The sequence below is a fragment of the Biomphalaria glabrata genome, chromosome 5 (genome assembly GCF_947242115.1).
Source record: "Biomphalaria glabrata chromosome 5, xgBioGlab47.1, whole genome shotgun sequence".
Taxonomy (NCBI): domain Eukaryota; kingdom Metazoa; phylum Mollusca; class Gastropoda; family Planorbidae; genus Biomphalaria; species Biomphalaria glabrata.
In genome coordinates this window covers 17,738,629-17,766,481 of record NC_074715.1, presented here as the reverse complement: position 1 = coordinate 17,766,481, position 27,853 = coordinate 17,738,629, and the positions used below count along the sequence as shown (strand labels likewise).

The 27,853-nt window shown below is 32.7% G+C and overlaps 2 protein-coding genes across 13 annotated transcripts in view; one reads left to right on the top strand and one right to left on the bottom strand.

Annotated features, from left to right (window-relative positions):
* LOC106066620 (uncharacterized) overlaps positions 1-3,566 on the bottom strand; it is a 29,155-nt gene extending 25,589 nt beyond the window's left edge. For 6 of the 8 annotated variants that reach the window (XM_056031268.1, XM_056031271.1, XM_056031273.1 and 3 more), the window contains exon 1: positions 3,436-3,565. The gene's annotated coding sequence lies outside the window, so the exon portion shown is untranslated. Of the gene's footprint in view, positions 1-3,435 lie in introns of all 8 variants that reach the window. The other 2 variants (XM_056031266.1, XM_056031267.1) reach the window with 1 other exon arrangement.
* A 4,661-nt stretch (positions 3,567-8,227) lies between these two features.
* On the top strand, positions 8,228-27,748 carry LOC106066631 (glucokinase regulatory protein-like). Of its 5 annotated transcripts, XM_056031294.1 has the most exons (20): positions 8,305-8,323; positions 8,791-8,925; positions 10,156-10,254; positions 10,444-10,505; positions 10,691-10,759; positions 11,441-11,506; positions 12,149-12,222; positions 13,630-13,696; positions 13,932-14,080; positions 14,747-14,787; positions 15,705-15,769; positions 16,437-16,540; positions 17,061-17,156; positions 18,454-18,551; positions 18,731-18,807; positions 19,992-20,082; positions 20,324-20,400; positions 21,070-21,324; positions 21,967-22,101; positions 23,848-27,748. In XM_056031294.1, exons 3-20 carry the CDS (start codon positions 10,188-10,190, stop codon positions 23,965-23,967), a joined length of 1,713 nt encoding a protein of 570 aa, XP_055887269.1. In that variant the 5' UTR covers positions 8,305-8,323; positions 8,791-8,925; positions 10,156-10,187; the 3' UTR covers positions 23,968-27,748. The 5 variants fall into 5 exon arrangements, with proteins under 5 accessions (XP_055887272.1, XP_055887270.1, XP_055887269.1 ...); XM_056031297.1 differs by lacking the exons at positions 8,305-8,323; positions 8,791-8,925 and adding an exon at positions 8,228-8,282; XM_056031295.1 differs by lacking the exon at positions 8,791-8,925 and having other exon boundaries at positions 8,289-8,709.
* Positions 27,749-27,853: the final 105 nt, after the last annotated feature.

Here is a 27,853-nt window from a genome sequence, read left to right as displayed (position 1 = left end):
TGAAAATCGAGAAAAACATTGTGTAACAAAGTTAAAATGTATCAAAGAATTGCAAAGGATGTTAGATTTTTTTTCTTCGTATAATCTAGAAGAAAAAAGGTGACACCCAACATTAATCAGTCAATTTTAAACAGTTGTTCTATATCTGGTCACTTAGTTGCCTGATCTTTTTATTCAAGAAATTTGAATTATAAAAAACATATAATATATTACTCATGCATAAATAGAATTATGGATTGAAATATATATATATATATACAGATACTGATGATGGTTCTAAAGCACAATTTACCACTTAAATGTGACAACAAAGTTTTAAATTATACAGCATATTAGATACAAGTATACATGTAAAATATTAACAATATGAATTAGCTGTAGGGGATGGGTAAAAATGATGCACTCAGTCAAGATGACAGTCACAGACACAACTGATGGTGAAAAAAAAAGATATAGATCTCTAGAAAAAGTATCGTAAAATCTATCACTCTCGTAGTCTATTAAGTTGGACATTAGACTATATAAAATCTAGTACTATTTAGTTTCAGTGACAACAGTCTAGAGTCTAGATGAGTGTTGCTCTTACAAATAGTCTTTTACTCTTTCAGTTGGACATTAGTCATTACGACATTAGACTACTAAGTCTTAGAATCTGTGACAGTGATACTCTTTTCCTTCTAAAGATGATCTCTAAAGACTATTTTAGATCTATCTAGATTGAGTAGATAGATATTATAAGATATCTATGTATCTAAGTCAGTGTTTCTCAAACTGTGTGCCGCCGAAAATTTGCAGGTGTGCCGCGGGAGTTTTCAGAACACCACACTAGCAGCGTTACAGAGGTCTGTCTACTATTTAATGTTTATTTTACGTTGTGATGACATCCCCCCTTGTAACGACCAGTAATAGTAGTGGATTGCTCCATAGTGACGGAAAGGGCTGTTAGCTCTTCAGATTATGGAATTGTCCACTATATATATATTATTATAATGACTAAAAGTTGGCCGCCTTAGCAGACGCACAGCAGTTCTTGAATTGGTAACGATAATAATAAGCGATGTTTCATGTAAATTTGTTAGGTGTATGCTAATAATAACAAATTATCAATAAGCCTTATTCATTGTTATCCATGGAGAAATATGCAAGAATGAAACTGCGAAAGCGTTAAATGAAAAGCAAAGAACCAAACAAAGGTACAAAGAAGATTACATCGGATATGGTTTTATATCTTCTGGACCTGAAGATGCTCCATTGCCTTTCTGTCTGATCTGCAATGCAACTCTATCGAATGGGGCATTTGTTCCAAGCAAATTGAAGAGACACTTGCAAACAAAATATCCAGCTGTAAAAGCGCAACCAAAGAAATACTTTGAAAACATCAAAGCTCAACAAAATAAACAAGCTGTTTGTTTTTTTGATTTGAGGCACATCGGCACAATTTAGGCCATGTCGTGCCTGCTAAACAAGCTAAGAAACTTACTAAGTACCTAAAGCTGCCAGAAAAGGGATTGATTGCAAGTTATAAGGATGCTCAGTTATTAGCAAAACGTAAGAAAGCACACACAGAGGCTGAATCAGTCATTGCACCAGCTTTAGCAAAAGTTGTTGAAACTATCCTTGGACCCGATGCCTCAGAAAAAGTTTAAAAAGTTCCTTTGTCAAATAATACTATCTCGCGTAGAATTGAAGACTTATCATCAGATTTACAAGATCAAATCTGAGAACCCTTCGACGTGACTGGCGATGAATGGTCTCTGCTGTGGTCTCTTCAAGTTGATGAATCCACTGATGTAAGCGGGAAAGCTCAGCTGCTAGCTGTCAACAAATTCTTATTTTGAAAAGACATATTCAACTACGACCAAAGGCAAAGATATTTTCAAAGTGGTGAACGAAAACATTTTGCTATTCAAACTACAGTGGAAAAACTGTCAGCGTTTGCACCGATGGCTGTCCTTCCATGCAGGGAAATAGAAAGGGATTCGTCACTCTTGTGGGTCAAGAAAATCCAAATGTATTAGTTGTTCACTGCATGATCCACAGAGAAGCTCTTGCCTTCAAATCTTTGCGAAAGATTTGATGTCTGTTCTGGATCAAGTGATTGAAGTTGTAAACTTTATCAAATCTCGACCGCTTGCATCCCGACTTTTCTCAGAGCTTTGTGAAGCAATGGATTCAGACTACAAATGCCTCCTGTATCACACCAGCGTTCGTTGGCTCTCCAGGGGAAAAGTGTTAAAGCGTGTCTTCCAACTCATCAGCTCAGCCTTTTCAAACTTGGAGACTGAAAACAAAAAAGACTTTGGATTTTCTATATATGACTAGATCTGGTGGGTTAAGGTGACATTTCTCTCTGATTTATTTGACAAATCAAACTAATTGAATTTATGTCTTCAAGGACCATCAGAAACCATCATCACTGCATCCTCAAAACTGAAGTCATTTGTTGAAAAATTGTCTTTGTGGCAAAGTAAGATCTCGAAAGGAGTCTTCGACTGCTTTCCTACTTACAATGAATGTGCTTCAAATAAAGAAATCACCCCCGAAATTCTGGACACTTTGACACACCTGCAGTCAGCATTGCAGCACTACTTTCCAACAGTTGGAAGTAATGAGTATGGATGGGTCAGCTATCCATTTGCAAACAATGAAGCTACCAATCTGACAACTGAGAAGCAGAGCAGCTCATTGATTTAAAAAACGATGCAGTTCTTTAGTCATTTACATCTTCATGGTTTTGTAAGTTTGGATTTTCAGCTATGACTGAAATAAAATCTAAAAAAAAGAGAGAGACTTCTTACAATAGACGATGAAATGCGAATTTGTTTGTCGACTTTGGAGCCTCGATTAGATCGCATTTGCTCTCAACAACAGGCACACCCTTCACATTAAATGTAATACTTAATTTCTTAAAAACAGGTAAAATCTTTTTTCTTTTCTTTTTATTTTAAAACAACTGTTGCTTTTCGTGGTGTGCCGAGAAATTTTTGTAGTTTTTTTACTGTGCCGCCAGATAAAAAAGTTTGAGAAACACTGATCTAAGTACTCTAACTCTAACTCTCTAACTCTAAGTCCTAAGTACTCTACTCTAAGTATGAAATAATATATTAGAGTGCTAGAGTCTAGAGTTACTTAGACTTAGACTCTAACTCTAGAGTCTACACTCTACAGTCTAGGCCCTAGCTAGGTCAGACTAAGTCTAAGTCCCTCTAACACTAAGTTGACTAAGTCTAACTAAGACTAAGACCTAAGACTATGTAAAAGTAAAGTAAGTAAAAGTAGGCTAAGACTAAAAAGTAAAAAAGTCTAAGACTAAGACTAAGACTGTAGTATACATTCTAGAATCTAGATCAACTAATCTGGTTTAGAATCAATTATTATGCAATCCAAAGTGTTACTGCCCTTTTTGTAATTACATCTAGCTAGATTTATACTTACGAGCTTTATCTTTTTTTTTTTAATCCAATATTTAATAGATTAAATGGTGAACCGACAAAAGATATAAAACCAACATGAGACAGACACTATTAAATTTTGGAACCAGGGTCAAGGTAAATCTGGGTATAGTGGAATAATACTCGGTTGTTGTTTTTTTAAATTAACATTGTCTATCACTACCAACTGCTGGTTCTATGCTAATTCGACTCCAAAAATCTAGATCGATAGGTCTATTTGTATCCAGAATAGAGAATCGAGTAGTATATATAGATCTTTTTCTTATCTTATATAATACAGACGTTACTTCAAAAAAGAAGATGATTACGTCCTACGCGTCATGCATTCAGTCATGTATATTAATCAATGACTTAAATTCTGCTAAGTCACTGGTTTTCCTGGCTGGCTCAGGTAACCCATTCCATGCTCTAATAACACCAGGGAAGAAGGAGTATTTGTACAAATTTGTCCTAGCATATGGAATGAGGAAAGATAAAGGCACATTCCGCAATCTGTAGGACCGGCCCTGCACCCGATGCGGGAAACTTGGGGTGTCACCCCCCCCCCCCCCCCCCAAGAAAAAAAAATCTCCCCCTAAAAAAACAAACAACTATTGTTTGTTTTGTTAATTTATGTTGAACAATACAACTGTATAAGCTAATTCACTGATTGGTTACACCCGAAAATTGTTTTTGATTCTAGTTTACAATGTTGTTGTTGATTTATTTTTGTTTTGTTTTTTGGTAGTTTATCTAAAGTTATTATATAAATTAAAAATGTACAATTATTAAATTGAGAAAAATTGAGTTTAACCTATCTTTTTTATTAGAGATTATTTAAGAGCTCCTTGCGGACAAGGTTTTAAAGTATACTATTGTTTCTCAGCTGCTTCTGAAAAACAAATCAGTACTGAACAGGTTTATGTCAAGCAAAGCCTGGAATGCCAACAAAGAATGTTGATCTGTTTTGTAAAATAAAAAAAAATAAAAAGTTTGATAGCGATCATCAGAATCACTCTGAAAAATAGCAAGATCTAGAATATCGCAACAATTTGTCCAAATTCAGCGACATGTCTAAAGCAAATGAAGCTGTTGTATCACAACAGACGCTGGCATTCTTCAACATCGAGACGAATATGAAATTAGGGTGCATCTTATATATAACCCATTCGGGTTCCCATGCCTTAAACCAAACCGAGTTGGATTTTGCAGACGACATAGGGCCTATTACTTTGAAATATAATTAAATATATACACGATAAGACGGATAAAGACGCCCTCATAGTTATGCATATTGGCTGCAGGTTACCCATTAACCCATCAACATTGGTCATACAGATCCCGAACAAATAGAAAAGTTAACCTATTTTGGCAGTGTTATCTCAAGTGATGGAGATGCATATCATGATATTGCATGTCGGATTGGAAAGCAGATTAAAATCCACCTACTCAATACAATCATTATCCCAAAGGCCACCTAACTTCGAGACGTAGAAGGCTGAAAAGAGGCTGAGCAGTGATGGCTGAGAAGGATCATTAGAATAACATACCGAGATGATGTTATCAATTGAGAAATCTTTTCCCGCACAGGCATTCGCCGTCTAAGGAAAGTTACGACTGAACGCCGATTGACATTTGTGAGACATCATTATACAAGAAGAGACACGTTGAACAAATCCAAATCCTCAGAAATCAATAGTGCTCTTAGCAATTTGACATAAACAATTTTGTCTGGTGCGAAAGAGACTTCAACGTTTGTCGCAGTCATATATACTTTAACAATAAATACAAATTATTTTGAAAAAAAAAACAACAACACTCTTTTCGCGGTTCTATTCCTTTTATTTTTTTGGATTGTATCAAGAGGAGCTGCCGCACCGTGCATCATAATCCCTAGCTACACTACTGGATGGTTGAAATATATAGCTAATGTATATATTGCTTGTCAGAGGTAGAATCAGGGTCGGCCTTAGATAATTGGAGGCCAAAGGCGAAGTGAATTGTCTATTCTAACGACCTTCCCCACCCGAGCGACACGGTGAGACTGAGAAGCTATCCCGGGGCTTGACAAACATAAATAGGCCCTAAAAATCCGCAGTTTCATAACTTGTCAGCTTCCATACTGAGCGGATATTCGTTTACTTTAATTTTTTACTTGGGTGGGGCCTGCTAACGCCAAAATATTATGTATGTGTTCTCTACCATTTAAGATAGTGCACAATAACGTGCGCATTGTCGGATGGTAGTGCGCAACCGCAATGCAATAGTATGGTGCATCGTCACCAGTGGTGGAATCAGTGGGGGGGGGGGGCGGTAGGGGCGATAGCCCCCCTCCCACACACACACGGCCGAACCCCCCCCCCCCTAAGGAGGGGGGTGGACGAATTTTAGTATAGAATTTACACAATTTGTATACGAATTTATTACTTATGTTAATAATATATACTAATTATTTATATTTCAACCTATTTTTATATTATTTCGCTCCCCTCCTCTAGTATGTTGGCCGATTGGTGGGGTCGGAAGGGGGCGATGGCAATCCGGGTGACACCGATACTAGTGACTTCAGTGCACTGAACCATAATCTTTAAATACAAAAACAAATTTAATAAAATACACAGAAAGACACAAAGATATAGGCACATTCCTCGTTCCATATACTAGGACTAATTTGTACAAGTGCTCCTTAATTCTTCCCCAGTATTATTGGAGCTTGGAATGGGTTGCCTGAGCTAACCAGGAAAACCAGTGACTTGGCAGAATTTAAGTCATTAATTAATATGCATGACTGAATTCATGACGCGTAGGACGTAATCATCTTCTTTTTTGAAGTAACGTCTGTATTATATAAGATAAGATATAAGAATGTGTAACTCATACCGAAAAGCTCAAGGGAATAAAACTTAACACATACTGGAGGAACGTTTGATGCCCTTTATGATACATCAGTTGATGATCGCACCACCCACACATAGCTAAGTCTCTGTCACCTCCTCCCCCCTTTTTTTGGTACTATTTGTAGATTACACCTTATTATTTTATTTTTAAACTAGATCTAGGTCTATATATAGTCATGGGCGTAATAGGGATTTGGGGGCCCGGGGGATTGACCTCTTTGGGGGCCCCTTGCATTTTGACATATGACATGAGATAATGTACGCAAAAATATATAAGCCCAAAATGAAAATCAAATTGGTTCAGTATATCAGTAAACTTAAAAAAAAATAATCATTAAGACTATTTTAATGAATAATACCGTTGTTTATTAGTTAAATAATGCACAAGTGACAAATCTCAATTGATAACGCTTCACGTCGTGCATTCTGTGCAGCAAAGAAATCTATAACATCATCTACATCGTTACTTTCTAGTATTTGTGACTTCACTGACATTAAAGCCATGATAAGCCTTTCTTGCGTCATTGTGCTCCTGAGATAGTTTTTGATGAACTTGAGCTTTGAGAATGATCTCTCACATGACGTAATGGAAGTGGCCTGAGTTAGCGGTATTTGGAGGAGGTTGCAAGGTTTGAGCACACGTAATTACCATATGAAGCCTGTTTCCTCAATATGTCTATTGGTGATTGTGGTACTGGGTTGTTGATGAAAAGTGCTCGAGCATCAATGACATCATTGAAAAAGCGATTTGCCATTTATTTCAACATACAAACAGGAAAAGTAGCACAGTTTGTCATAAGCGTGTCTTCATCTAACAGGTGTCTTGGTTCAAGAAGAAACCCAAAGGTATCCATTTTCTTTCCAGCCTTTGAAATCTGCCCTTCATCTAAATATGAAATCTTTTGCTTTTTCGATGGATTGGATTTTTGTCAGTTTCTCATCATTTTGCAGAAAGCATGAAAGGGTACTAATTTCTTCAGCAGCTTCCCGTATATGAAGTCCAGACTTTTATAGTTTCTTTTGAACTATATTAATTGGGCGCAGGAGCTTTCACCAGAATTCCAGATAGGCAAAAAATTCTTATTTTTCCACTGCATGAAGAAGGTTCTGTGCTAATATTATATGATATTATGTCATTGTTTGTTGTTTATGTTTATGTTTTATGCGAAAGAAAAAGGATTAGATGGAAATAAAAAGAGAGTTTCCATTGGATTGAGGAAAGATGAATAGAGAGGTAATAACTCGAGTGTGAAGTTTAATTCTGAAATTATAGACGCCAAACCCGAATAATGGACTATTCTAGCATTATTAAGAATAACTTTTGGATCTGTTATACTCGATTCTGTAAATTTTGCTTCAAGGTTAATTAGTGTAGTCATAAAATACTCGCCAGTTAGATTATTATTAGTAAAGGTAACAAGATACCTGGAGTTCGCGTATATCATGCAGTTTTATTCATGGCAACAAAGTTTAAAATGTAAAACTAACTTTAAAAAAAAAACTTAGATCTCTATGGGGAAAAATATTTTTAAAATGTCGACAAAGTCAACGTACTGATAGACCTAGATCTAGGTTTAGTCTTTGTTTTAAATTTAATCCATTAAATGTTGAAAAAAAAAAAAAGACACCCGTTGACACTATTTGTCAATCAAATATATTAATTTATGTATTTACAAATAAATTTCGGACACCCATTTGCCCCCCCCCCCCCAGGTGGGGGCCCGGGGATCTTAAAATCCCCCCCCCCCCTTAGTTACGCCACTTTCTATAGTGTAAGACTATCTTTAGATCTATTCTATCTTAGTAAGCACTATCTATAGATCTAGATCTATCCTGAACACGTGAAACACACTTACTTCCCTTTCTCCCTCTTACACGACAATGATCTTTTTAAAGAAAGATAGATCTAGTTAGTGGCAAGGTTGAGGTTCAAAGTTCAGCCTTTATATATTAGGTTAGAATAGTTCTATACTCTACTAGACTACTAATCTACGAGTAGGCTACTAGACTATCCAGAGATCTAGATTTTATTTCATTTATCTCTAGATTCCATATTGTCTAGATCTAATTTTAATAATCCACATTACATTACTCTACTATAATTTACTAGATCTAGATATATGACTATCAAAGAGTCTACAAATTTATTATGATTATCCATATTAAATGATATTACTTGATACTATTAGTTATTATTAGTACTATTACTAGCAGTAGCAGTCTCAGAGTCTGAGTTGAGTCAAGCCTCTAGTACCTCTGCCTCTACTACTAGCGTAGGCTCTAGCCAGTCTAGGCTCTAGGTGACGGTCTACCACGAAAGCCTGAATCAGTGAATGAGACTTTTTTTTAATGAGATTGAGAGAAATTCAAAATAAAACAAAGTATTTAATTAAATTTGATTTTTATAATCATATTCAGATAGTCTTAGATAATGATGATATAAATGTTATAATCTATTCTAGATTTACTATTTACTCATTGAATTGATTACTGTCACATGTAAGTCACATTTATGATTGGCTACTCAGATGTTGACTGTAACAGTCTAGAAATATAGATCTAGACCTAAAACTGTGTATGAGACGTGACTCTAATAAGTAAGTCTAAGACTAGGCTACTAAGAGTGAGTTAGATGATATAGATCTATATATATATATATATACTAAATTATGCTTACTTAATTGGATGGACTTAGTGTTGGATTGTCTGAATTGGCATAAAATTTATTGATTTGGTGCTTTCTAAATAGACAATCTTAGTCTTAGTTAGTTCACTTTTGCTAGTTTCTGGCCATCTATAAATTGTTTCCAGTTCCATGATTACTCTTTGAAGATTCCTTTATTTGAGGCAGTCATGCTTCTATAGTCTTCATTATACTCTGTGAGTGTTGAACAGGCCCGGATCTGTACAATATCATATATAGATGTGTCTCCTCTAACACTTTCTTTGTGTAGGGCGTATCTATATTAGCATGCCAGAGTATATTATGCTAAACATATTGGAGCCAGGATACAGTCTTGCTTCACACTATTTGTGATAGTGTTAAGGTAGTAGATATCTAAATTTTTTTTTTGAACACTGGTCTGCATGTCTGTGGTATTGATGCACAACTGTTACAAATTGATCAAGGCAGCCAAATTGAACATGATCTGCCAAAGATGTGCACAGCTTTAATTATTAAATACTTTACTCAAAATTATGAATGCATTTTCCAAAAAAAATAATCTTATCTACTATTCCTTTACCTTGTCTGAAGCCACACATTGACTTTTAAAAATTAGAGCTAGAGTTGTAGTTTTTTTTTTACCAGCAAATTATAGCAAAGGATTTGACACAGTGGTTATGTCATGTATGTCTTGTTTCCATTCTTGTACAAGTGAATGACATAGACATCTTTAAACTGTTCGGGTATATTTTTTTTGTACTCCCACTATATAGCTGTAGCTTTCAGCTCTGTTCTATTGACTACATATCTAAACGATTAAAGAGTCCAATCTTTATCTGTTAGGAGTTTGCTTAATTAAGCACTTAGTATCAAAGCTATTGGATTGCGGGCTAGGCACTAGAACTCTTGCATATTTACTTAGACTTAAATCCTATTACCATTTTCTGTTATACTTTTGTACATTAAAAATCCTTGACGATTTGTTTAATTTTAATATATATATATAATATAATATTATATTATATATTATTATATTTATATACATTATATTATATTTTATATTATTATATATATATATATATATATTATATTATTATTATTTATATATTATATAATATATTATATATATATATATATATATATATATATATATATATATTAGAACTAAAAGAGTTGCCATGGTCCATCAGCACTATGGAACAACCAATCACAGAACAGAGTAATCCTCTTTCCAGCAATATAGATGTTGCTTCATCAGAAGGTTAGACCTCTTTTATAGTGACAGATCTTTGTTTAAATAATTTTCTAGTAACTTGGTAATTCTTGGCTAAATTATTGCAGTAATAATTACTTTCTAAAGCATTTGAATGCTTGCAATATATTTTTTTAAAAATTATACTATATATAATTACATAGTTGTTTTTTTTTTCTATTTGCAATGAATACACAGAAATAGTTCAGATTTTGTATGCTTGTGATCTAGAGATCTTTCATGGATGGAAGAATAGCCAGGTAACTGTTTAACTTTCTTTTCGTATCACAAAGCAACTAAGCTGTTGAAGAAAAATATTTTGATTCCAACAAGGACTATAAAAGGTTCCTTAACTGTGGTAGAGATTTTTAGTCTTGTTTAATTTTTAAACTTTTCTATATTTTAAAAATCTTTCACTTAAGAAAAAAAATCTTTTTTTTTCCAGGGCATCAAAGACAAAGGATTGATAGATAAAATAGAAAATTTGGCTAAAAAAATCTCTAATGTCATTGAGGTAAAAGTATGTTTTTATTTCAAAAAATGACACTGAAATTTTCCAGATCAATATAATTATTATGAATATCTTTGTTTTAAATAAAACTGTAATTTCATGAATTTGATATATCTAATTTCATTCATTTCTGTGGGGATGTGGGCTGACTGGTAAAGCTCTTGAGTTCTGAACTGACGGGTGTTGGGTTTGAATTTCAGTGAAGACTGGGATTTGAACTTCACAATTTTTAGGATGACCCTGACTCCACCCAACTCTAATTAGTTGGGGAATGTAAAAGCAGTTGGTTATTGCCCTGGCCACATGACACCCTCCTTAAATGTCTACCAAAGAATGAGATGACCTTTACATCATCTGCTCTATAGATCTCAAGGTCTGAAAGGGGTACCAGTACTTTTGTTACATATCTTTTCAGTTCTGTTGCTTTAGAAAATGTATATTGTTTGATGTACATAATATCTATTGGCATCTATGTGGTGATCTATGAGCCAAAAGTCAATTCATGAGTCACTTTCCAAATTCTTATCATACTTTAATGCTGCAATATCACAATTCTGGTATCTTTCAACAAATGTAACTGTTGACAAGTTTCTCTGTCACACTGCTATAGTTAGTTTGGTGGAATACTAACAGCACTTGTGCACAATTTAATACTAATAAATTGTATTTACTGTCTTATTACAGAAACCTGGTGGAGGTATAGTCATTAGTGGTTGTGGCACATCAGGAAGGATTGCTTTTCTAACAGCAGTAAGACATTATTTAGTTTTCATGATTAAAAAAACAAAATTGAGATATAAACAATTATGGTTCACTATTCAAGAAAATGGATTTTTGTTTTATAGCAAACAAAACTTCAACCATCTTAGCAAATAGCTTTTCAAACATGATATAGGTTGTCATGTAAAGAAGAATAATTGTAAATATTTTGTAAATTATCTTTTTAAATGATGCAAAATAGTTTGTTGAACTTGCAACAATTAATTCACTATTTCAGTCAAATATTATTAGACTAATAAATAAATTATGTCTTACATTGACATAATCAGTACACTAGTTCATTAAATATTGAATATTTTTAGATTAATATTAGCCCTTTGGCATAGGGGGCATGGTGACTGAGTGGTTAAACACTTGGCTTCTGAACTGAGGGTTCTTGGGTTCAAATCCAGTTGAAGATGAGAATTGGGATACTATTGTACACCTCTGAGTCCACAAAACTCTAATATACATTGGAAAGTAAATGTTGTCGGTCATTGTTCTGGCCACATGTCACCCTGGTAAACCATCTTCCATAGTAAGCTTTACACCCTCTGACCCCCATAGATCACAAGGTCTGAAAGGGTTACGTTTTCCTTTTTTTTGTTTACTGTGGCTTCTATTTTCTCTCAGAGGACATTCAACTGTTACTTGAAGTCAAAAGGCAAAGAAGAATGTTTCCAGTACATAATAGCTGGAGATGACAAGTGAGTCACAGTATCCCTAAAGAAAGAAATATAAACTATACAGCTTAGTTTTATCATACTGGATCCATCTAGAGCTGGTTTTCTTTCATCCACCTCCTCAAACAAAATAAAATATCTAGTAGAACTATAGACTAGGATATCCATAATTTTTTTTTTGACTAAACATATAACCACATATAACCACATATGACTTGTTAAAAAAAAACAACAAAAGTAATGGATTTCACATTTAGCTTGTTTCTACTTGTTTGTCTCTAGTTGCTCTCTGACTGGAAAGAAAATAATCGCCAGATCTTTCATTGACACAAATCTCTTTGTTTTACATATCTTATAGAGATTTGTGTGCTGCATCCACTTGAGTGCTAAGTCTTCAAATGTCTTTAGCCAAATAAAGTGTCATAGTGAGAAGTATTTCCTTGGCCAAATGTTTCAGCCAGCTCCATATTTTGCATCTTCTCTTTCTTTCTATTGTTATTTTTGTCTTCTTTGATATATTTATAAATATTTATTGCTACGACTCACTGCAAACACTGGACAAAATGATATAACTAGCTCAAGAACCTGATAACTCCAAATAACATGATCTGTATTAAGTGTAATAAATATCAATTAAATACTTTATAATTAGCAACACAAAATGTCTGTCTGTAATTGCTGTACTGAACTTGTACTGGAATCTATAACTTGTCTTGAACTTTGTTGTGCTCAAATTTCCACACTGACTTGACTTGACTTGACACACTTTCTTTTTCTCTCCAATCCCTAGAGGCCTTCTAGCAAAAGTCCTTTTGTAGATCATCCCATGACCCTACATGGGAAGAGTCTGCTCGCAGTACGCAGGCCTGTGAAATGCTTCCATAATCTTCAGGCTCACTTTTTTTTATTTCATCATCTGCATCGCCTATCTCTTAGTCTTTTGGACCATTGGGGCACTACACAAGACTTGTTGACCATCTTTCTCCATTCCTTTCAGTCTTTTGCTTTGGATAAACCTCTTTCAATGGCAGGCCATTCTTTTATGATTTCTTCCCATTGCTTTCTTTGTCAGCTTCTTCTCGGTTTTCCTGGTACTGTTCCTTGAAGGAAGATCTTAGCGAGCCCTAAAGACCTTGTAATATGACCATAGATTTTTAATTTGCATTTTTTTACAGTAAGCAGGTCATCGTAATCCAATCAGTTAGCAGGTCCAATCGCTGTTAATTTACTTATTTACTGTGTTATAATTTTTTCATTTTATAGATAAAAAAATAGTTCATCAATCAGTGTATACATTTATTTTATGGCCATCACAATGATAAGCTGTTTTTATTTCCCCCTCCCCAGAGACAGTGAGTACTTATATTAGTGTTGTAGACAGTTTCATACCTTCAGAAAATGTCTACTAATCCTAATCCTTTTTTGTTTAAGGGCATTATTTACCTCCATTGAACTAGCAGAAGATGACCCAGTTGTTGGTGCAGAAAAATTAAATCAGGTAGAGTTGGTTATTTAAGTTAAACATCATTCAATTCCTTCTTTATCAAACTCAGAAATCATAATATTGATTCAATGAACTGTATTAAATTAAACAAAATATCATTAGGAGTCTTCTTTTTATTCTAGCACATACGTAATTAGATTCAAGTGCAAGCTACATTCAAATGTTTAGCCTCTTTTTTTGTTTCTATTTTAATGAGCAATAACTGTCTTTTTTTTTTTTGTTTGTCCAGGTCTGTAAGGAGAAAGCCAGCGTTGTTTATATTGGTGTTACCTGTGGTCTGTCGGCTCCATTTGTGGCAGGTCAGCTCGACCTTTGTTTGTCCCAGCCAGAGAAGTACACACCTGTATTGATTGGATTTAACCCTGTAGAGTTGGCAAGGTGGAATGATAGATTAGAATCATTTTTATTCCATAAAGCTTACTACCTTAAAACTCTTCTTATAAAAATCATGAAAACTTGAATCTCAAACTCTTGTACCTATGATAGCAAATGAAAATGCATTCATTTATGTTTTTTTTCTCCCAAATAAGATTATAGTATTTTATCAAAGTTTGCATTGAAAGTTTTGTTTCAACTGTATTTTTGTGATGTTTGGTCTTGCAAGGGTACCAAAAAAGTCCAAACTTCTAGATATGAACCTAATATTTTGACAAAGAAATAATATTTTTTTGACTATCTTATCTTATAAATTACAGATGTTTCTTCAAAAGATAAGATAATTACATCCTACACATATCTATTCATGCGTGTTAAATTAAATTATTATAGATATGTTTCTTACATTGTTAACAAACATCCTCAATAGTTCATGAATATATATCTAAATTTACATTCTTTAGTTTGCCTAAAATCTGATATATTCTTATAGCATGACAAAATAAAATAGGATTTGGAATGAAAATTTGTTGCTTTAAGACTCTTTACTGAATTGTAATTATGAAAAAAAATAACAAAAAATATTGCTATGAGAATGATGCTGGGATTTTATTTCAAAGCTACTATCTTATTTTTATTACATTCAAATCACTTTTTGTTTTCCCCCAGAAATCTTGATATTGAAAAATGGGATAAAACTTTCTTGCAAGGTAATTATTAAAACCATATTCTTTCTAATATTTTTAATTAATATTAGTTATTATTTAATTATTAGTGGGATGTGTGGTCGAGTGGCTAAGTAGGCTTGAACTTGACTTGGCTTGTCTATCTATGAAGGGGGGATCGAGGTTGGACACTGCAGACGAGCACTTAAAGGCAGCACGGAAAAAACTTCTCCCAGATACCCCTCCCCCAACTGGTTCACAAAGATTGGACCATAGCGCTCTGAGCATGAAAATACGAAAAACATGCATATATGTAAAGTAGCGCAATATAAAAGCTATAATTTATTTTATTTACAAAATATGGAAAATTAAAAAAAGGGAATGAAAACAAGAAAAGCATATTATTTAGCTTTTAAAAAATGATTGCTGAAGATCCTCAAAAAATATGACTTGTTTTCCCAAACAGGATGAATGATAATAAATGTCAATAATGAATCTCAATACATATTGCTTTTAGCTTTTGCAAACTTTTATTTCAGATTGTTGTGGGAGGCTAGTTTTACTAAATGATGTCCCATATGTAGCCCTAACTCTAATGACTTCTATTACTTTAGTGGGAAAGTGAAAGTGGTTGTTTGTAATGCAAGATAAAAATAATTGTGATTCAAAGAATTTTTTCAATACAGTTTGTATTCCTGTGAATTAAAAATATAATATATTGATTTCATCCTTTTTCCACAAACTAACATCATTCTTGGTTTCCTTTGTTTTCATTGTTTGTTTGATATTTGTAATGTTTATGATGTAGTTTTGGTGGTTTTACACTCAACTTAATAAAATATCTTGGTTAGCATTCGACCAGTCTCTGAATTTAGTTGGAATTTTATTTTTTAAAATTTAATCTCATTTTTTTGATGGAAAGGTAACACATAAAAATATCATTTTCATCCATTTACTTTCAGTTGCTCAAAATTTAGAAATTGCAGAGAAACAACAAAAAGCTTTCATTTTAAATCCTGTTATTGGGGTAAGAAATTGATTTTCTATTTATTTGGATTTTTGAGGTTGTTAAGAGTTGAGAGAATTGAAGAAAAAAGTTTTTTCTTACTGTAGGAAAAATGATAGATATTGAAGAAATAAGTACAAGAAAAAAATATATTAAATTAGCCTTTACACTAGAAATATAATTATTTTGAAATATTCATTAACATTTTCCCTTTTAGTCTACAAAAAATGAATTGATATTTACTAAAATGATGATTAAGTTGGTAGAGCTAATGATGACTGGATGAAAATCTGATTTTTAATGTTGGGCTAGATGCCTGGGCTCTCCTCAGCCTAATTAACATATAGAAAATATAGGGATTAGGTAGTTGGCCATAACTCTGCCTATACTATAACCTCATAAGCTTTAGATCCAAGATGACTTCATTTAAAACTAAGACTAGACTAAGATTGTTTTATTGATTCTTATGAACATTTGTTGTGATTACAAAAACTCTTTTCTCAAAATGTTCTGTGGACCACACATCCTTATAAGAACATACACTTACTAGATGAATGTTCCATTAAATTAAAAGTCCAAAACATGAGCATATTTTAGTTGTTTGAATCACATCAAGAAAAGAATAATCTATACAATTTACTTTTGCATAGTTATTAATCCTGTTTTGTTTGGCAACTTTCTTCTCTAGCCTGAGCCTATCACAGGCTCTTCAAGAATGAAGTCAGGAACCACAACAAGAATTCTATTGGAAGTGTTATCTCTCTTTGCTATTCAGAAAGACATTAAACTAAGGTATATATTGACCTCCCAAATATGATTCTAACATTTTTATGAACAGATCCGGCTTAGCTGTTGTGACTGATTGCTCCAAATTGAGACCCGCGCCTGGCAGGGGCCCTGCAATTTATATTTTGAATGTCATTATCATTCATGTCTCTTGCCACAGGCTTTTAAAGATGTAGGACTTGAAAAGGGTTAACATATTTAGTGTATCATAGGATTGATGCAACTTTAATTAACCCACTGACGCCTTTTGCTTTTGAGTTGCTTCCTATGCATGTTGTATAATAAATGTTGATATAATTATTAATAATAGTTGTTATTGTAAAAAAAAAATGTATTAGAGGGAACTCGCAAATATCCATTAAATTTGGCCCTGCAATTTGTAAGGCCGGCCCTGATTATGAAAATAAGAAAAGACTTTTTTTTTCTTTTTTTTTTTTGTGTGTTGAAGTCTACTATTGTATCAGTATTAATAAATAAATACCTTATTTTTATTTTTGCATATTTGTCTCTCTCTTGTTGTTTCCAGTATTGAAGAGCTCATGTCCATGTATGAATCAGTCTGTAACTGTGTGTATAAACAGTCCCATCACCTTGGTTCACTCATAGATTTAGCTGGTGCAAGGTACAGATATTTATTACTTTGTGTGAAATGTGTTTTTAAATTTCAATTGTTTGGGGGATTAAATGGAGTGTTACAGAAAGGATTTCTAAAGAAATGAAGATGAGTTGGTGAGAGGCACCAAGCTAATGGCTACATAACTGAAGGGACTCTTAGCTCTAATTCCTTTGTAGACTAGAAAGTTTTAATTTAGGATTTGACTCAAACTGAGTTTGCTAGCACCTAAGCCAGCACAGAAACCTCCAAGATATTCCTTCCATATTCTTCTGTATGCTAGGATAAATTCATACAAGTTCTCCTTATTCCTTTATTAGAGCATGGAATGAGTTGCCAGGAAAACCAATGACTTCGAAAATTAAAATGCATGACTAGATTAACACATGGATACGCGTAGGACTTAATTATCTTCTCTTTTGAAGAAATGTCTGTAATCTATAAAATAAGAATATAAGATTTCCATAGAAGATATTGTACTAAAGGAGCAAGGAAGATCTATTATATAAAAGTAATGATATGTATTTGGGCATCACAAATATGTTGTTGATTAGTTCCCACCATTCCTCTCACACAGTGTGTGGTACAATGAGTCTACCAGCCTCCCAATTGTTTACATGATATGGATTTCTTTTTGTAATGGCATATTGGTTATGTAGATAATTAGCTGGCAGATTTTGAGACTGTGAAAGGTTCATTCTTTACATTGCAGCTATTGGTCATAAAGGAGTCGCGGTGGCTGAGCAGTAAATTGCTTGGCTTCTGAACCAGAGGTTCCAGGTTTGAATCCTGGTGAGGACTGAGATTTTTAATTTTGGGATCTTTGGTCTTTGGGTGCCTCTGAATTCCCCCAGCTCTGATGGGTAACTGACATAAGTTTGGTAAAAGTAAAGGTGGTTAGTCCTTGTGCTGGCCACATGACACCCTCGTTATCCGTAGGCTACAGAAAGAGATGACCTTTACATCATCCCTTTAAATCACAAAGTCTGAAAGGGGAACTTTGACTGGACATAAGGCTGAATCCTGATAAACCAGATCAGGATTTTAAGTCTGGGTATCTAAATAATTGTAATAGTTCTACTCAGCTTTCAATTCTAGCCAGTATTAGGATAGAGAGAATGAAATACAAATCGAACAAGTAACAAAAATTTTGAAAATAAAATTAAATCAGTTCTCACTGAGGTCAACTAATTAAGGTGTATAGTAAGGCAAAGCCTGAACATAAAGAACTTTGTGTGTAGATTGAATAAAATCACTGTATTACCAAGCAATGTTTAACTTTGATTGAACCAATGTGTCTATCTAGTTTGAATTCTGGTGGGAATATCTATTACCTGGGCTGTGAAGGCTTTGGTCTAATGGCCATGATTGATGCATCTGAGTGTCCACCTACCTATGGTGCATGTAAGTTATTATAAAAAATTTGCTTTTATGAATACCAATGTGCTTAACATAGGCAGTTTAAAATTTAACTTTGGCCCTAAACGTTTAATATTTTAAAAAATGATAGTTTTGCCATAAAAATTATCTTTCCATGTTCTTTTAGAAGATTTTTTTTTTTTAAATCTTTTTTTCTATTATAGCTTTTCATGATATTCGTGGTTTTGTGACTGGAGGATTTTCTGCTTTAAACAATAATGATGGTGACCTATCGAATTTGGTAATTATTTTCAATATTATGAAAAACCTAAAAAAAAGATTTTCCATAATGGAGAGAAAATTTCACTTGCTTCAAAAAAATATTATGAAATACATCTTTACTCAAAAAACAAAAACAAATGAAAGTGTTCCTCTTAGACCTTATCTTCTGTAGGCCAGTCAAGTGAAGAAGGCTTCTATGATTACCAACATAATATTTCTTATATGTCCACCACCAATTTATTGTATCCTGTAAGTTGCACCATTGTAGCTTTCAGTCTAGATATCGTAATACTTGTAGATATACATTGAACAAAAGTCTTTTGCTGAAAATTCCAAAGGTTGAGAATGCTCATTCTGGTTGTCAGGTATTTTTCATGGTAATTTGAAGATGTTTCTGAAAACAACTATGATAACATTATGCTATCTATAACTTTCTTATAAAAACATTGGTCCTCATGGACAAACTTTTTTCTATACATATATTTTTTTGTACTTTTTTTATGTGGACTATAATAAATGTTTCTCTTAATTTTAAATACAATGTTAGCTATTAGTTGACATCTCCATAACTACATGTTTATATACAATGTTAACTATTAGTTGACATCTCCATAACTACATGTTTATATACAATGTTAACTATTAGTTGACATCTCCATAACTACATGTTTATATACATTGTTAACTATTAGTTGACATCTCCATAACTACATGTTTATATACAATGTTAACTATTAGTTGACATCTCCATAACTATATGTTTATATACATTGTTAACTATTAGTTGACATCTCCATAACTACATGTTTATATACATTGTTAACTATTAGTTGACATCTCCATAACTACATGTTTATATACAATGTTAACTATTAGTTGACATCTCCATAACTACATGTTTATATACATTGTTAACTATTAGTTGACATCTCCATAACTACATGTTTATATACAATGTTAACTATTAGTTGACATCTCCATAACTACATGTTTATATACAATGTTAACTATTAGTTGACATCTCCATAACTACATGTTTATATACAATGTTAACTATTAGTTGACATCTCCATAACTACATGTTTATATACAATGTTAACTATTAGTTGACATCTCCATAACTACATGTTTATATACAATGTTAACTATTAGTTGACATCTCCATAACTACATGTTTATATACATTGTATATAAAAACAACAGGGTTCACAGTATCAAATCTCTGTGGAAGACTTTGAAAGGGAAATTCTGCCTGCCATCACGTCAGATGATCTAGTCGTGCTCCTTGGTGAAGGTTAGATTCTTTTATTGCTACAGAGAAGCTTTTATATGTACTAGTTTCATAGCTTAGCAAATTATTTCTTTCTCACATTTTTTGAAATGTTCTGCTGCAGTAGATAGGTCTTTTCTATTTATGCAGCTGTCATATTTTGAGAGATAATTTTTTATATCAATTTCTCTTTGCAAAGACATTCTTACTTTCAATAATTTTCTATTTCATTAAGTATTTCAATATCATGTTTTACTTTTATCAGATATTTTCCAAAGAAGTAGTAAGTCATTATTAGATCTACCTTGCAAGAAGGCCTATGTAACATTCCAGTGGGATCAGGTATGGGTCTCTCTACTTCATCAGATTTGTAGCATTTTCTTGTAACATGCTTAATGAGAGAACAAGCTGAATTTCAAAGCAAGTATACAAAATGTAACTGATTCTGAACAAATTCGGATTTGGAAGATGGAAAATCTGTTTTCGCTGGGCACTGCATTATTTTGGTGGATCAATTAGACATGTGTTTAATGAATATGAGACATAGTGATCATGTAACTGATCATTAAATAAACATGTTTATATAATGATATTTTTTGAGGCCAAGAATTTAAAGTTTACTGACAGGCTCAGAAACACATATGTTCTTGTACACATAACAATAAACTGATTTTATGTAATAAATTTAAAAAAAAAATTAAGGTCAATATTTTCAGTGGTGTGTTATCTTCATTAAAACTTTTTTACTGACCATAGAACAATGTGTATAAGCTTTAAGATTTGAAAAATCCAGAAACAAAATTGTAAGAAACTAATAATGAAATAGAAACTTTATTTGGCCACCCTGTGTTGGCTAATTGTATGAAAAAGAAACCTCTTAATGTGATATACATTTTTTATAATGGAAGTAATATTAAAGTAATAACTTTGTGCAGACCGTTGCTTTTGAAATAGATCTGCACAAAATTACACTTAAGTTCATAAATATTTTCTCTTTTTTTTTTTCCTAAGACAAGCACTAGTTCAACATGTGTGGAGTTTGGTCTGGCCTTAAGCATAGCTCTGAATGCTCCTCTGGTGGACAGGATCTCCCCAGATTGTAAATTTCTAGTCATGCAGCTGCTGGAAGAAGTCTCCCTCAAGTGGGTGGTCAACAGCCTGTCCACTGGTGCCCACATCCTGAAGGGTAAAGTCTGCCAGAACATGATGATTGATGTGAAGGTCAGCAATAGTAAACTGTTTCATAGAGCTGTGGGGATAGTCCAGGTAAACATATTTAAACACCTGCCTTTTATATACAGTTATAAAGTCCTTATGACATGCTATCCAAAAAGGACTAACATAGCAGTAAGATATTGAATTCAACTTTATATTCCTGATCCTTGCATTGTGTGTTGTTATGCACTTAGCACAGAGACACACAATATTTGACGGACTTTGAAAGTGACCTTTAGTGACATCATGGGTTTAGTTTGTTTATGTTAATATTATTCAGTTATGACTTCAAGATGACATCTTTTTATGGAAGAGACACGACTGTGGCCTTTATGTATTAAACTTCATTCAAGTTATTCAACAGTTCTAGACTGAGTTCTTTGCTTATCATAATAAGCTTTGTTCTTAATAGTTATTATATGCATTGAATACACCTGCACAAGAATCTCAAACATCTGAATAATCTGTGAAAGCTAGACAGCCAATGTACAACTACAAGACAAGCTTATTGCAGTTTTTTATCAGTTATTTCATACAATCATGTACTCATAACACAATGTACACAGTGAAAACAAGATGGTACAGAAACTTTTATCAAAGCTTGACATTTAAACTAACCAAAACTATTCTAGGCTTAGACTGTGGTAAATAGTTTTCTGACCATCATGTTATTTAAATTGCTTTATTTATCAGAATTATAGTAGTCTCAGCCATGAGGAGAGCTGCCACTGCTTGCTGAAGTCAATCTATGACACTGACATACTGACAGAGGAGCAGACGTCCGCCCCTGTAGTCAGTCACATCAATGCTGCCTCTCAAAAGCTTATGGTAGGCTGTCCAATTTTGTTTTTTCTGTCACTGTGATGAATTAATATTTAATAAATATTTGTAAATGTATGATTAAAGTTAACCTTTAGGTCAAGAGACATGCAGGTCAATGCCTTAACATTTTCCAAACAAAGTTTCCTCTTTTGACAATGAAAAGAACTCCAACAAATTGTTTTAAGTGTGAATATATTTTAGCTTTGAGTTCTTCTTTCTTGCAGCCAAAATATGGACTAGCAGTTCAAAATATTTTTTTTTATTCTCTTTATATTCTTTAACTTATGGTTGATGTTCTTTCTTCTCTTCTAAGTATTTCCATTATGAAATACTTTAATAAACATATGATACAATTCGCAAAAAACTTTCAATTTTCTTTTGCAGAAATTCTGAAATTATTATTATTAATAATAATAATAATCTTTATTGTCCGTATGGAAATTTGTCTTACAATTTGTGCATTGCACCAAACCAAAAACATTATAAGTATAAGAAACCAAAATGTACATTCACACCAGACTCACTCATAATTTACATGTGCCTGGTCGTGCGGTTTGCGCGCTGGATTGTCGTTTGGATTTATCGACGGTCGAGGGTTCAAACCCTGCCCGCTCCAATCCCCCGTCGTCCTGCGGGAGGTTTGGACTAGGAAGTAAATTATCTTCAACTCTGAAGGAACATCTGAAACATGTAAAACAAACAAACAAACAAAGTTTATATCAGATTGTTTCTATTTAATGATTTGATTGCCAGGAGAAAAAAAGAGTGTTTGCGTCTGTCTTTGCTATCAGTGTCTTGTATCTCTTTTGTGATGGTAAAATCACAAAATCCTGACACAAAGGGTGATTCTTTATTTCTAGGATCTTGTTAGCTTTTTTTTATAGATGTTTGTCTCAAACAGCTGCCCAAATGGGGTTTGTTTTTGGCCAATGATTTTACCAGCAGCATTTAGGATTCTATAAAGTTTATTTTTATTTTTAATGCTCAGATTGCCATACCAGGCAGTGATATTGAAACTTAAAATATTGCAGATGTGAGCGTGATAAAATATAGCCAAGGCCTTTTTGCTAACATTAAACGAAGACAGTTTTCTTAATAATCGTAATGACTGGGTCTGTTCTTTTATCAAACATAAAAAAAATTTTTATGCATATTAGCTTTCAACTTGTCATTATATTGGACCATAATGTTGTAAATGCTTTAGTAGTATTTTAATGATGCCAATCAGCTTTTCTCCTTGTAGTAATTTCCCAGGTTCTTCAACTTGTAATTGTCCTAGTGGTATCACTTAACTTCTATTCTAAAGTGTTTTGCTCTTTCTTCATTTTCATTATTATGTTGGAGTGTTCAGATGACAAGACCAGTATCTCAGATGAACTGCATAGGGGTTTCCAGATCAGGCAGCTCTCCATATAGTTTTTTTTTTTATATGGGTGTTTTGGGGCCAGTGTCTTGTTCATGCCTATTAATGGAGAATGCAGTTTTGAAGCACCTTGTTGGCATTCTCTGGTGACATTCCATAAAGGCAGCTTCGAGAACATGTTGTCTCATTGTGTTGTGTCGGGTTCAGAGGTGAAAAATTAGGACGTTGTTCGTGATGAGAGCTTATCCTTTACTATATAAATGCTAAACCTAATAAAGGACATTGATACTTAGCAGTAAATAATTTTTCATTTTCAAAATGTATGTTATTTTGCATATCTATTTAATCTTTTAATTATATAAAACATATCTTTTTTTATTTTGTTTCAGGTTGTGCCTGTTGCTATTTTGATTGCTAAACTTTCTTGTTCAATCAAGTCTGCTAAAGAAATGATCTCATGTCAGCCTGTGTTGCGTAAAGTGTTGATCCAGAAAGACTGTTCTGCGTAACTTGTTGGACGACCTAATTGAACTGATCCAGCATCTGACTATTGCAGCATAAATCATATGCTTTCATTTTACAATTAATTATTCTGTTTACACTCCTCAGGGTTGTTAATTTATATGTGTTTTTTTTAATCAATATGTTATGAAATCAGAATGTTACTTTTTTTTTTCTTTACATTAAATCTTGCCTATGATATGATATTAATACACATAATAACACAACACTCTATAACAAGGGTAAGTCAGAAAAATTAAAAATTAACTTGAGCTGTTGCTTAGCATAGGATTTAGTCTGTTTAAACATTGCCAGATGTATCTGTGTTCATTTTTTTCTTTTTTAAAGAGTGATATGTTAATGTGTGTATTAATTTCAATTACCTATGTATTACCCAGTTTTTGTCTGCTTTATATTTTTTTCAGATTTCGCAGGCAACAGTGATGCCAATTAATCAAAACTTTGATGATGAAATAAGCAGAGGCTCCACGTCTAAATCCTAGTGGAGAAATTTAACCAGCTTAAATGTCTTTTGACATCAGTTGGCTAAAGAGTATGGTTATGTTACAGTGCTGGTCACAGCCCCCTCCCCTGTATGTTACAGTGCTGGTCACAGTTCCCTGCATGTTACAGTGCTGGTCACAGTTCCTCCTCCATAAAGTTTCAACCAAAGAAAAAGGAGAATTTTACCTCTCCCATCAAGGCACTCTTCTTGAATGGCCAACGTAACACCCCTTCATATACATTCATAGCATTATTTACATACTGTGATTTTGAAGCTTATTTTTCAGGTGTATAACAAGTGTATTTTATTTTGTGTCAGGACAATGATTATCGTAATTATCTCAATCCTATACTGGTATCTGCTAATATTTATGACAGTTATTTGTTTGTAAATCCATGACAGACATCATACATCTAAACAAAATGAAAAGGAGTTTGGTGAAATCTTAATACAGAGGTGAATATCTTGTTTATCTAACTGGATGGTCCAATGACACAAACATGCTTCAAGCTACATGATTGAAGCTACATGATTAGATGTGCTATTTAACGCAACATTAAAATGTTATCACTTCATACACACACACATGTTCAGGGTAAAGTCTGCATCTTATGGTGTGAAAAATATAGTCATTTCTATTAATTATAATAGATGTCAATTTTTTAAATGGCTAATTTGCCCCCAAAAAAGTCACAATGGACATTTGTAATAAATAATTGAAAACTTGAGAAACTGATGTTAATATTTTTTGTGTGTGTGTGAGTGTTTTGAGTTCAAAAGTAAATCAAATTTTAATAATCTAGTCTGAAAATTTGCCTTTTTGCTTAGATATATAATGATAATTGATTTATTCTGTGATTTAATTTGTCTATTGGAGTTTTATGTGCATAGGCAGATAAAATGTTTTTTTTTCTTACATTGTTAATGCTGAGGATGGCCAGTTGTGATTTTTGTAGCTTTATTCAACCCTGTATTTTTTGTAGCATTATTAAATTCTTTGTCTATACATAATTTTTAATATTTGAGTTAAAAAGATAATTTCAATCAGATTTTGTATAAAAAATAATAATTTATTCCAGATTTTTTATGCATTTGTTTTCTACTTAAGTGCTTCATTTATGCAGCTTGTGATATTTTTTGTCGGCCTAATTTGACAGTGTAATCCAAATGTGTACTGTGATAATTACTAGAATAATTTTTAAAATGATTTATACCCAAAGTTTGTTCTAAACTTAATTTTTTAATACAATTAATTTAGTTTCTTTTTTTTTCTGAATGTTTTTTTTTTTTTATAAATTAAACCATTTCTTAAGCTATTCATTAACTCAAGTGTTTCTAAATGGCACATTTCTCGTTCCATATGCTAGGACAAATTTGTACAAATGCTAAATTCTTCCCTAGTGCTATTAGAGCATGGAATGGGTTTCATGATCCAGCCAGGAAAACCAGTGACTTGGCAGAATTTAAGTCATTGGTTAATATACATGACTAGATGCATGACACGTAGGACATAATCATCTTCTTGTTTGAAGTAACGTCTGTATTTTATAAGATGAGATGAAGAAAAAATGTACCTGTAAATTATAAAATACCAGTTAATTTGTAATTACAAACCATTGTTTACCTATTCCTGCCTTGTAGTAAATGGTGGAATGTTGGGTCAGCCAGCTTTCTAGAAAGTGCTATGTTAGGTGACTTAAAATTCACTAAACAGCTGGATGGTGCTTTTTTTTTTCTTAAACTATGTATTGAAGAAGAAAGAATATCTCTTAACTGAAATGTGGCATTATTTGGCAAAAGATTTCATGGTATTCAGAACAATAAAAAATAGCACAAGGTAATGGAATATTTTTTTTTAAAAGTTAGATGGTAAAGATAGAAATCTTGTTGGATCATGCCTTTCCATTCAGAAATGTACTAGATATAAAAAGTAGCCTGAAAATTTAAAAAACTAATCTACTTATGATCAAGCAGTGTATCAGACATATACAAAAAATACTACTTTGGTGTTTTTAATCTATTACATAAATGCAATGAAATTTTGGTTTTGATCAAACAATAAGAAAATGAGGCACTAAGTTTGTTTTTTTTAAAAAGAGATTTCAAGAATATACATAGTTTGTTTGAAATCCCTAAAAAAAAACTGACCTCAACAAACTTTAAACATGATAGTAACCTTTGTCACAAATGACTAATTAGTAAAAAAAAAATAACATCATAGGTAAATATACTCAAAGGCAGCAGAATAATTAGTGTACTAGTATACAAAACACTAGACATAGTAAATATAAAAATGTAGAAATAAAACCATGTAAAAAACACATTTCTTGTTCCTGCAGATTAAGTCAAATGCATATAAAACCTTTTCAAGTGCCATCAAATGTAATGGTTTTCCTAAATCAGACACTCTTTCTCTAGTGCTATTAGAGCATGGAATGGGTTGCCTGAGCTAGCCAGGAAAGCCAGTGACTTAGCAGAATTTATGTCATTGGTTAATATGCATGACTAAATGCATATAATATTTTAAAATGGCATTGTGTAATATTTGGTTATTGATAGAATGTTGATCTGGGAATGTCAAATGTTACTTGGATTTAGAAACCTTGCCTGATCCAATTTTTTGTTTTTTGTAAAAAAAAAATTCTCGTTATATATTAATCAGTTTTATAGAATGTACTTAATGATATAAAATTAAAATATCTTAAATAAGTGATGTACAACTTAATTAAGTTATTTTTGTTGTGTAATAATTGGTTATTGATATATTGTTGATCTGGGAATGTTGAATGCTACTTGGATTTGCAAACCTTGCCTGATCCAATTTTTTGTTGTTTTTTTTAAATTTCTTGTTATATATTAATCAGTTTTACAGAATGTACTTAATAAAATAAAATGAAATAAAAATATCTTAAATAAGTGATATACAAGTTATTTTAAAATATAACTTTCTGTAATTGTATGTTTTAAATAGTTTTTAATACTGCTATTTATAAAGCTACTTATTAATTAATAACTCTGGACAGCTGAACTGACCAGATTATTTTTGCTTATCTAATGAAATGGACAAACATTGCTTACAAGCTGTTCTGATGAAGTTACTTGCTATTCCACTGGAAATGCTAGCTTGAAACTATTTTAACAATGTTCATTTAACTTGCAGAGATAATTGTAACTTACATAGTTTGCTTAATACAAAGGTCTACAAAGATTTTCTAAGGAGAAAACTTAAAATTGTTCATATTTTCACTGTTGATTCAATCTTTAATAAAATTGAGAAAATCAAACATTTTCATTTGTCTTCATTACATTTTTTAAAACTGTTTCAAAATATATACTTAAGCAATTTAAGTACTTCACATTAAGCAGAATATTACAATAACTTGTTCCTT